This window comes from Microtus oregoni, unplaced genomic scaffold (genome assembly GCF_018167655.1).
Source record: "Microtus oregoni isolate MIOR12 unplaced genomic scaffold, Mior012 000019F_ref0000042, whole genome shotgun sequence".
Taxonomy (NCBI): Eukaryota; Metazoa; Chordata; class Mammalia; order Rodentia; family Cricetidae; genus Microtus; species Microtus oregoni.
In genome coordinates, this window is record NW_024543078.1 from 38253979 (window position 1) to 38266005 (window position 12027).

Here is a 12027-nt window from a genome sequence, read left to right on the forward strand (position 1 = left end):
CACAGCTGGGAACTGGTGTTTTCCCTCTTGGAAGCTCAGTATTTTTTTTTCGTATACTTGGGACTGAATCCCAGAGCCTGGCAGTACATGCAGGTGTGAGTCAATGTTTCACACTATGGCAACAGCTCATTCTTCTGATAGCATTGCTCCTGACAGAGGAGTTTTAGCGAATGCTGCTTTCATTTGTCTTGACTTTATAACTTTGTATTTTGATATAATGTTAGGCAAAACTAAACCCTTTTCCTTTGGCCATAAAGAACAGGAACCTGTGTCTGCAGCCTACTGGTAGTATTTGTTTTCTCTTGTTATTGCACAGAATAGGCTTGCTAGCAAGACATTCTTCAGGCATCCAGCAACACCCAGAGAAAGTATTCCTGGCCACAGGTTGGGCTGTGTTGGGGCCGGGGAAGCTAGGTACATGAAGCCTCTAACTACATACTCTGCTCTTTGGTGGGCTGGAATGCATTGTGGTTGAAGAATATGCGATTGATTTGCCTGCCAGAATTCTACCTCCTTGCAGGATAATCCTTAAATTGGGTGGCATGTAGGAGAGTTGGACCGGGCAAAGGTGCCAAGTGCTATGGTGGCTCAGGGACTTGGTGGCTGCCAAAGTCTCACACCGGGTCTTATGTCTTTCTACTTTCCCATTAGGTTCTTCCTAAGAGTCTGCAGTAGTAGGAAGGCATTGGACAAAAACAATTTTGAATACATCTCTCCATTGAATAGATAGGAATAGAGGAATCTCTTTTGCGTGTGTGCGTGCATGCATGCGTATCCACACATATCCCACTTCCCCCCTCCCCTTTGGTGAGAAGTGCTGAATCCTCAGGAGAACATATCCATGAAGACAAACAGTGTTGGCTGAGCAAGGTAATGCAGGTTACCTTGGCCACCCATACTGTGACAGGCTGACTATTTAGGAAGCGAATCACAGAGCCCCCAGAGAGGATGCTACAGCCTGTGCTATTCTCTACCTGGCCCAGGAGCTGTACTGGCCACACGAGTCTCTTGTTTCTTTTTTTTTTTTTTTTTTTTTTTTTTTTTGGTTTTTCGAGACAGGGTTTCTCTGTGGCTTTGGAGCCTGTCTTGGAACTAGCTCTTGTAGACCAGGCTGGTCTTGAACTCACAGAGATCCACCTGCCTCTGCCTCCCAAGTGCTGGGATTAAAGGCGTGCGCCACCATCGCCCAGCGAGTCTCTTGTTTCTTATTACCCTGTTGAGACATTTGCTATTTGACAACTTCTCCATGTTCATTTCCAACACTGCAGGATTTCCTCGCTCACCAGCAAGAGCTCACTGCCATTTTGCTGTACCTTCCTCACATGTCTCGACTAGTGGAATTTACCTCTTGTACCAGTGAAGCCTTAGGTTAGATAGGAATGGGTACACATTGCATGTTCCTGCCTGAAGCTGCCTGCCTGGGGAGTAACAGTCAACACAGGACTAGAGAAAAGTGGGTTTGGGATTGGGGGAAGTAAACCTAGTCCTTTCCCCATGTCTGTCGTTGTCTTTATGTTACCTGCTCTTAAATAGCCTAGGTTTCATAGTGAACCATGTCTAGGTCTCTGTTTACATTCCTGCCTTTATCAAGCCTCACCATAATCTTAATGGCTGGCTGGTGCAGGGTCCATGAGTTTGCCCGTGTTGCTAAGTGGGTTTAAGATCACGGGTGAGCTGGGTATTGAGTGTGGTGGTGCACATCTTTAATCCTTTCACTATGGAGGCTGGATTTCTATGAGTTCCAGGGTAGCCTGGTGTACAGTTTCAGGACAACCAGGACTAAACATTGAAACCTTGTCTCAAAAAAGAAAATAGATATCTAGCTAGCTAGCTAGATAGATAGATAGATAGATAAAAAAAAAAAATTTCCTGCAGGTGAGTTTGCTGTAACAGCAAAGTTGATCCTAGCAGTACTTGACAGTAGAGATAGGAGCCATGGCTGTAGCCTCGCTTGCCATAGAGGTGGGGCATTGCTCAGGTACAGCTTAGTGTGTTATGTCCACAGTCATGGGCCAGGAAATGAGAGAAAAGTGTGACAGTGATGTTAAAAGGAGGCCGCTTGTTCGTTCCCAGCTGCTCAGCAGCTTAGACCCGAAATAATCACACAGAAACTATAATATTTAAAACACTGCTTGGCCTGTTAGCTCTAGCTTTTTATTGGCTAACTCTTACATATTAATTTAACCCATTTCTAGTAATCTATGCATTGCCACATGGCTGTGGCTTACCGGGTAAAGTTCCATCTGGCGTCTGTCTCTGGTGGGGCTACATGGCTTCTCTCTGACTCCACCCTCTTCAGCATTCAATTTAGTTTACCCCACCTACCTCTATTCCCTGCGCAGGCCCAAGACAGTTTTCTGTATTAACCAATGGTATTCACAGCGTACAGAGGGGAATCCCACATCACAGTGATTTTCTGGAAAGACAGAAAAATCATAGTGACTTGACAATTCTTTGCATAGTGCTTACTTTGTAATTTTTCTGTAGGAAATGGTAGTTTTGGTTTTTTTTACAATTAGGATAATATTTTTTCATGGAGGAGAAATGTTAATGTGCGTTTTTAATTTCACATGAAATATGATGACTTCACATTAACCTGAATGATATGAAGGTCTTTGGACTCACCCTGCCCTACCCAGTGTAGTGTTTACCTCCAGTTTCCTATGACTTGATGGGAAGCCCCTTTCTCTCATCTTCTTTTTTAACTGTTTGTTTTTCTAGATAAAAACTTTGCTGTTATTTTGTCTGTATACACTTACTTTTTTTTTCTTTTTTGTGAAAAAAAAATGTTGCTTAGCATTATTCAAAGACCAGGGCAGCATGTGTCTTGGTGTCAGTCTCAATTCCAGGCTCTGGAGCATGTCTAGTCGTGCTTTGTGGGTCCTGGTCCAGGATGCTGGGAGATGTTTTTAGAGCTCAGGGTCTTAGACTTAGCACGGCCTTTGCTGCATGTGAAGGAGACCCATGTGCTGTGCCTGGGGTGTATCTGTGCACTGAATGTCAGGGCTGAGATTCTTTCTGCCTTTTCTTGTCTAGGTGCCCTATGAGACACTGAATAAACGCTTCCGAGCTGCCCAGAAAAACATTGATCGGGAGACCAGCCACGTCACCATGGTGGTAGCTGAGCTTGAGAAGACCTTGAGTAGTTGCCCAGCTGTGGACTCTGTGGTCAGCTTACTGGATGGTGTGGTGGAGAAGCTGAGTGTCCTCAAGAGGAAGGTTTGTCTTCTGGGAATGGCTGGGAGATCAAGACTTAGGCAAACTGTGGAAAGGATGTTTAGGCCTCATGCTGCTAGATAGAGAACTGAAAGTGTCCTAAGCCCCACCTATGAGGAAGCTAGGGCTTGCAGACACTGATATTTCATCCCAGAACTTCCTGGAACTGTCAAAATGACCCAGCCACTGAGAATGACCTTTAAAGATTTGAGTAGTCCTTCAAAACAGTTTCCCAAAGGGGTTAGAGAACTCGGGCAACAGAAGAGAATCGTCAGTCCCAGTCCCAGGTAGGGGTCAGATGTAAGAAAAGGCCAGGGACTGCACCTGTCTAGGAGCATTGTCTGAGCATGAGAGGGTTATATTAAAAGTCAGACCAAACATGACACATGCTTTTAATCCCCACATTCAGGAGGCAGAGCCAGAAGGATTTTTGTGAGTTTGAACGACAATCCTGGTTTACATAGCAAGCTCCATACTACTAGCTAGGGCTACACAGTTGGACCCTATCTCAAAGTAATGAGTCACTTTATAGTCAATAATAAGACAAGGAAAGTACAATAAATTTCAAATTTTAAGCATCTGACAATATAGCTTAAACCCAAAAAGATACGCATGCATTTTAAGCCCTCCCCCCCCTTTTTTTTTAAGGGAAATTGGGCCTCAAATGTGCTCAGCAAGTATGTGAAGTAGTGGGTAGTATGCCATATCCCTCTTAATAATTACTGTCTCACACAAATTCACCCCAAACAGATGTAGAGCCTGATTTCTTCTATTTCTACCATATAGTCCAATAACATCTTAGTTTTACCTTTCCTTGCTTGTCTTCTTGCAAGTATTCAGAAGAGGTTGTAAATATGTATGTTTTCATTGCTGCTGGTAGGCCAATCATCTCAAGTGTGTTTGCTGTGACTTAGGCAGTAGAGTCCATCCAAGCTGAGGATGAGAGTGCCAAGCTCTGCAAACGTAGGATTGAGCACCTCAAGGAGCACAGCAGTGACCAGCCAGCAGCAGCCAGCATGTGGAAACGGAAGCGCATGGACCGCATGATGGTGGAGCATCTCCTGCGCTGTGGCTACTACAACACAGCTGTGAAATTGGCTCGCCAGAGTGGCATCGAGGTGGGCTCTTTGAACTTTTGATCCCCTGCTTAGGAGTGAATATCATCGCATTCCCTTCTGTTTCTACCTCTTATGGTGCCCCAACAGTCACTGAAGATCACAGGATAAAATTAACTTGCTTTTAGCCAACTTGAACTCGTTGGCCTTGTGGTGCCTAAGGAGGCATGAAGGTTGGTGTTCTTGACAGGAGCTCCCTGGAGTCAGTGACATGCCCATTTAGCCAGGGGAAGGTATTGCTGCTTTCTTACCCCTGACCAGTGACCACTGTTTATAGCCACTGCCACTAGACATTGAATACCCAGCCTGTGGATGGCCACCAGAGTGTGTCACTGAACCCATGGGTGGTCACATGTTTTTTCTTGTTATTTTTTTTGTAAACCATTATTATTTTAAATTTTTTATTAAATTTATCATACATGTTATGACACGTGTAGAAGTTAGAGGACAACTTTTGGAAGTCAGTTTTCTCTCTGCCATGTGAGTCCTTGGATTGAACTTGGGTTGTCAGGCTTGGTGGCAAGCATCTTGTTCCAACTGTGCTATTTCACATCATCCAGACCATTAGTTTTAATTGCTTTGGTATTAGCTCTAGTCTGCTTCTTGCGATAGTTTATCTTGAAATAGGAATAGTAGGAGTCTTATTACGATTTCTTTTACTTTAAAGGCTGTGTTGTGTCTGCACCATGTTCAACAGCAAGTTCCACATGCTCTGCTCAGCCATGTCTCTGGAAGGAGCTTCCCATAATTTCCACTTTCTCCCGTCAATGGTCATTTCCTGTATATGTAGTGTCCAGTGCTTGGGATATGATGCTAACTGGGACCGTTGTCATGGGATTTGTCAGAAGAAACATCTGGTCCCTGTAGATTCTGGCCAGAGCATACATACTACACATGACTCAGCTAGGAATCAGCAGTTCTGTGCTCTTACTCTACTTGTTATCAATATGTTTTGTTGGAATATAGCCCAGAAATTGTGTCTTCAGGCTGATGAGACGGTTCAGCAAGTAAAGGCACACTTGTCAAAAGTAATTTTGATCCTGTGAACTACATAGTGGGAAGAAAGAACTAGCTCCTGCAAGTCATTTTCCATCCTCCATATATCTGCCCACTGGTATACAAATCAGTGTGATTTTTAAAATTTCCATTTTCTTCAGGTAGCTTCCCTGCTTTTCTCATAATGTGTGTACATCTCATTGTCCCAGCCACTCAATTCTTGCTAATCTTGTTGGACACTTTTTTTTTTAATATTTACTTATTTATTATGTATACAATGTTCTGTCTGTGTGTATGCCTGCAGGCCAGAAGAGGGCACCAGACCCCTTTACAGATGGTTGTGAGCCACCATGTGGTTGCTGGGAATTGAACTCAGGACCTTTGGAAGAGCAGGCAATGCTCTTAACCTCTGAGCCATCTCTCCAGCCCCCTCTTGTTGGACACTTTAATGAAGAGCGACCCTGACCTTGTACGAACCCTCCAGACTCAGCAGATTTTCTGTCTTTGGCCCTTTTTTAAAGAGCATAGGGACTGGGGAGAGTATTATATCACATACACACACACACACACACACACACACACTGTGGAGGCATTGTGCCCTATGCTGAGGACTTGAAGAAGGTTGTACACCGGTTTGTGGTTTGTTTGGGGTATAACTTTTGTTGCTGTACCAAAATGCCTGACAAAAGTAACTTAAGAAAGGTTTAATTTGAGAGTTACAGGAGATAGTCCATCATGCCAGAGAAGGCATGGCAACAGAAGCAGGAGGCAGCTGTTTGTGTGTGTACATAGTTAGGAAGTAGAGATGATTACCGTTACTCAGTTTGCATTCTCTGTTTTCAGACTTGATACTTGTTGGTCCCTGGAATAGTACAACCCACATTTACCATGAATCTTCCTGCCTTTAAAATTTACCTAAGCTAGGTGGTCCCTTACAGATATGCTGAGATTAATTTCCATGGTGATTCTAAATCTCATCAAATTGACAAGGTTAACCACAGAGTGCCTGTACCCTGTACTATCTATAACAGTCTGGTTATGATCCTTGTTGATCTTTCTTTATTACAACAGGATGGGTCTAACCAGTAGGCATCTGCCACATGTAAGCTTCCTAGTCATCACAGACCATTTCTGCTCCTGGAATCTATTCCCTGGGTACTCTCTATGAGCAGTGCCCCAGACAGGTCGAACCGGAGGCATGGGTGCAGTAGGGCCAAGCCAAAACTCTGGTTGGGAGGCTGGGGTGAAGAGGGTAGAAATCAGTTGCCCCTGCTTGTAGGCCACAGGCATGTTGTGACCTGAGCTGCCCCTTCCTCTAAGGACCTTGTGAATATCGAGATGTTCCTGACAGCCAAAGAAGTAGAAGAATCCTTGGAGAGGCGTGAGACAGCCACCTGCCTTGCCTGGTGCCATGATAACAAGTCCCGACTCCGGAAGATGAAGGTATGTGGGCTTTCCCAGTTGGACTTCTGGTGAGGATGGGTCTCTATTGAAAGAGAGGCCAAAGTTGAGTAGCTGTGCCTCCTCTCCAGGACCATCATGCCCTCACCTGCTTACAACCTTTTGGTTTGGTGATGATTTGTAAGATCGAGTTGTTGGATGTAAGGTGGGGTTCAAGGTGTTTGGGTGTTGGTGCTTTACCTTTAGGTAAAAACCCTGCCTCTTGTGTTGGTTTGGTTCATGCCCACTGCACTTATGAGTTGAGACAGCTGTGGGTTCCCCACTTAGTCAGATAGGGGCTACACAACTCTGGGGTGTGATGTTCTACTGAATGTACACTTTGTACTTTTAAAACATTCTTTCAAAGTGAAACACAGACCACAGACCTTAAACCTGCTCACTGAAAATTATCGTCTTAGGGCTTTGTAGCAGAAATGTGTTAGTTTTCATTAGTAGCCCCTGCTTCCACCAGAGGAGCTGTATTGTAGACTGCTGCTTTAATCCATTGGGTTGAGTTTGTTGGGGTCATGTAGTAACCAGCCAGGAGTGACACTCTGCCACTCAGGACTGCCAAAGTGAGCATGAGATGAAGATGGAACAAAAGAGCAGAACCACCGGTGAGGATCTTGGTACAGAAACCCCCAAAGGAAAGCCAGAATGGTTCGTTGCATAATAGTCTGACCTACTCAGTTTCCACCTTCACTCCCTCCCACAGAAAACACTGGGCTTTTATCTTTCATGAAGTGATCTCACAAGCTTTGACCTCTCTAGGCAGTGTGTCTACAAACTTGTTGAATTTACTATGTGGACCAGGGGTGGACACTCTGGGTAGGCAGAGCCTGAGAAATTGAGGTGCTGATTGAGTGCTGAACTGGTAAGCATTACCTTAGTGCCTAAGCAGTGAGATAGAAGGGAATGTTAGGGTTGTCCATAAACACACTGTGAAGGTGCCTAGTGATAGGGTTGCCCATCACATCACATTATACTATCTGTATAATTCGAATGAGCACATGAACACATGCTCTCTCCTCCTATCGGAGAAATAGTGGAGGAGCCACACTGCACTGAAGTCCCACAAATCAGACACACTGATCTGGATGGGAAAAGAAACATCTCAGATGCAGTTTCACTAAATTAGAAATATAACAGGGCACCAAGATAAGATCTGTAAATTAGCTTTGGTCTCTAGACTAGACAGGACACTGAAAGAACAACCTGGAAGCCTTTTGTCTAGAAGTCACACAGAATGGTAAATTCAGAGTCTCCAGCTGCTGTAGAGTGAACAGGGTGGCCCGTCATTTCACTATATGACTTGGTAGATACATGTTTTAGATTTAGGTCTGGAGGCTTAATTTGCATGACAAACTGGCACTTTGTATATTGGTAAGGTATTTGAAAGTTAATTGTTAGGGAATATTGCTCCTAAATAATAAAGGCAGATTTAAGGTATATGCTTTATGAAACAAAACTTTCCACTGAGCTGTGGTGGTGGTGCACACCTTTGATCCTAGCACTCAGGAGGCAGAGGCCCGTAGATCTCTGAATTTGAATTTAAGGCCAGCCTAGTCTACAAAGTGAGTCTGCAAAGCTGTCTACAGGACAGCCAGAACTGTTACATGGAGAAACGCTGTCAGGGTTGGGAGGAGGGGTACTGCTTTTCCTTTAATACCTATACAGTGGTCTCATCCTACTGTTAAACATCCTCCTGGTGCCCACCAACTATAGGAGGAACAGTGTTACTCTGCAACTTAATGGGGCTCTAATGTGCAGGTTCACCTTTCAGTCCTGCTTTGTTTCCTGGTTTTAAAGGGAGCAGAGCACGCACATGTATCTCTTCGTCAGTGGGGCCAGGCTGCTCCTAGGGAGCCTTGAGTACCCTGTCTTTTCCTGATAAGCCTGCCACCCACCACTCAGTCAGGACAGCACCTGCTCTGGCTTGAAATGTACTGTTTCCAGCCTGCTTGACCCTCAGCCTGGGCACGGGAGGGCCCCAGTGCAGGGATTAGAGGAGTGGATATCTCTGTCATCTTCCTGCACAGAATTGTCAGGCTGTGGTTACACTGTGTTGGTGGAATAGAGTCAAAGCAGCTGGAGATGGAGTATGCTTTGCTGATGTTACATTGAAATGGGCCATGGGGATTGGGTACATAGAGGAGGCTAGGTGGGAAAGGATGTGGCACTGGAGAATTAAGTCTTAGATGTTCAGGAATGATTTATTTGCCATGTGAAGTCTGTGCTGTTGTAATACGGTTCTTTGAAATCGGTGACCTATGATGAATAGTCTTAGACTAGTTTTTCATATCCTCATTACTGCTTTCTGTTAGGAAGTGTTTTATGTGTCCTGAAGCTATGCTGAAGGTTTTGAGTATCTTTTAGGAGGACATTGCCTCAGGCTAACCTCAAATTTACTGAGGCCTCAGCCTCCTAGGTGCTGGTTTTACAGGTGGCTCTGTACATGCTGGGCAAGTGTTCCACTGTCCGGTGCTCGTTGCCTGGGGATCTTTAGATTATTACTTGCAAAGAAAGGTGCTTTCTGTGTAAGGTGATTAATATTCCTACTGGCTAGCCTCCAGTCACAGGAACTTCTGCCTGCATTGGATTGTAGTGCTGGTTTTAGAGTCAGCTTTGAGCTTCTATGTAGATGGCATCTACCAGCATACCCTGTACTGTACCCAAGAGCCGTTGTGGTGCTGCTCTCAGATCTTCCTTACAACTGCAAATCTTAAAGCTTCTGCATTTATGGATGCACCCATTCTCTGGTCTTCTGATCCACCAGCCTGGACCTTTGAGTCTTGACAGGAACATTAGCTTCCTTGGACTTATTGCTCCAGGTATTTTTTTCCTTCTCTCCTAGGGCCTTTGTACTATCCCCGTTTCTGCCTGGAACCCTCCTGGTCATCTTTTCAGCCTTCCATCTTTTGTTGTTGTCTTAGTGTTCCGTGTCAGCACCTTTGAGGTTCCACCTTCTTGCTACCTCATACCCACTTGGCACTGTTCCCTTCTACCAGATATCAGTCTTAGATAAAACAACTTGTGGACATTTTTACAGAGCAACCACCAGGTTGGGCAGCATGGCTTACAGTACAGACAAGAAGTGTGCTGAGTTGAAGCCTGGTGGAGGTGGTAGAGAGGAAACTTTAAGACAAGGTCTCTTTACATAGCTCTGGCTGTCCTGAACTACTCACTATGTAAACCAGGTGGTCTTTAATTCACAGGGATCTGCCTGTCTCTGCCTCCTGAGTGCTGGGATTAAAAGTGTGCGCATGCCCAGCTAGAGGAAGAATGGAGGAAGAATTGCTTTATGGTATTCATAGACAATAGGATCTTGACTGTAGGGGACCTGGAAAACTCTCTAGGGAGTTGGCAGGATTTCCTCATACAGTCACTTAACTTTACCCCGTGTACTCTGGGAGCTAAAACAATCCGTCTGCTGCCCATACAGATGCCACATGACTGCCTTCGGGTATTGAACTCACCATCTGACTAATGCATTAGTCCTGCTGGAAGAGGACTGTTGTCCATTAGAATAGAGACTCTGGCCATAGCATTGCTTCTCAGTGCCCATGGGAGGCCCTGAGTTTTGATGATAGAATCTGTGGGACCTGTAGATCCTGGTGCCCGGGCGCCTAGGCCATCTCACTGCTGACAGGTGACACCTAACCCTGTCTGTCTTTGCCCTCAGAGCTGCCTGGAGTTCAGCCTCAGGATTCAGGAGTTCATTGAACTTGTTCGGCAGAACAAACGCCTGGATGCTGTGAGGTAAGAGGCCATACACAAGGTTCTATTCATTAGGACAGGACACTCGGTTGCTGTTGCTCTTTCCCTGTCCTCTTAGTCAGAGTGCTGGAGAAGGAAACACATGTTGGGGCACTTCTCATCTGATGGCTTCAGTCCTACATGCCAACTACATTTTTGTGTTCTAAGCCAGGGATTGAAGTCCCCTGCTCCACAGACAATTTCATGTAGCAGTTCAGACCCTCAGAGTTGTCAAGTAAGCTAGATTGGCGTCCCAACCACCTATGTAAACCTGTGATCAAGGCTCTGGGGCCTATCTTCTCCACCTGGGACATAATCATGAACTTTAACAGGTTTGCCTCAAGGGGCTGTTCCTTGGTCAGTTCACACTTCCTTGGTCTGGTGTTTTCTTCGTGGCCATCTTAAAGCATGCTTGCATCAGGAAGTATACCTTAGGGCTTTCTACAGACATAGCTGAGCTTCCGGGGTCTATCTCTGCCCTAAGAGGACGTGTGCTTCTACTTGGGAGGTCCCTAGTGGCTCTCTAGCAGTCCAGCATAAGACTCGCCCTTTTTTGCCTGGAGTGTTACGAAGAGTACCATGTGCCAGTTTTTACTCCTTTCCTTGAACCACTTGCTTTCAGTAAGCTTTGTAAAGCCTTCCTGGTGCCTACCAGGCGTCTGGTCAGTGCCTGTAGCTGGGGTTATCCAATTCTAGCTTTGCCAAGGCTCCTGCCCAGTTAGTCCTGGAGTGTGAGCAGGGAGGAACACTGAAACAGTGAAAACATGGCCTGCTGCTCCCTAGACATGTTCTGAGCTGGTGGCATCTCCCAGCATAGGCACTGAAGGAATATATCTTCCAGAAGGTGTCTGTCTGTGATGCAACGCTGAGACTCAGCAGTGACATGTCCCACCAGAGAAGCCTGGGTTGGGAGCAGAGTCCTGTTGGTCCAGCCCAGACTTAGCTTTTAGTGAGCCCAGGACTGCTATTCCTTGGGAGCGTGGGAAGGTGAAGGTAGGTATGATAGAGCTGTGGACCTTACTAGCTGCTTTCACTTCACCTTAACTCATACGTTGTAAAGGGAAAACATGAGATGCCTACATGTGTATATGCTCTCCATTGATTGGCAGGGATTAGAAAAATAAGATAAAAAGAACACAGAATATAGCATCAGGAGGGAGTTCCGGTGAATGCTGAAAAATCACCTGCATTTAGTTCCCATTTCTTAAATACCCCAACTCCAAAAGGAAGGAGTAAGATAGAAAAAACAAAACAAAAAAAAACCCTGCATTAACATGAGACAAGGAATGAACAGATCAGTTGAAGGACTGCGAGCTGCATTCTTAGTTAAACGTTCTGTTGGCCAAAACAGGACAAGTTAACGTTCACACCCAAGACCACAACATTCCGTAGGTAAACCACTCCCTGTGTGGAATCCATTGTTATTTCTCGAAGGGAGTAGGAATCTAGTTGGATCCTTAGACTTTTGTTTGAAGTAGAAACAGATCTACTTTTTTAAAACCTG

At 45.2% G+C, this 12027-nt stretch overlaps 1 protein-coding gene across 4 annotated transcripts in view; it reads left to right on the forward strand.

The window, feature by feature from the left end:
- The window catches only part of LOC121459812 (E3 ubiquitin-protein transferase MAEA), a 39381-nt gene that overhangs the window by 20817 nt on the left and 6537 nt on the right, over nucleotides 1–12027 (forward strand). For all 4 annotated transcript variants that reach the window (XM_041669839.1, XM_041669836.1, XM_041669837.1 and 1 more), the window contains 4 exons: nucleotides 3037–3219; nucleotides 4131–4334; nucleotides 6648–6770; nucleotides 10450–10526. In XM_041669839.1, the coding sequence (XP_041525773.1) occupies nucleotides 3112–3219; nucleotides 4131–4334; nucleotides 6648–6770; nucleotides 10450–10526 (512 nt within the window). In that variant the 5' untranslated portion in view covers nucleotides 3037–3111. The remainder of the gene's footprint in view (nucleotides 1–3036; nucleotides 3220–4130; nucleotides 4335–6647; nucleotides 6771–10449; nucleotides 10527–12027) is intronic.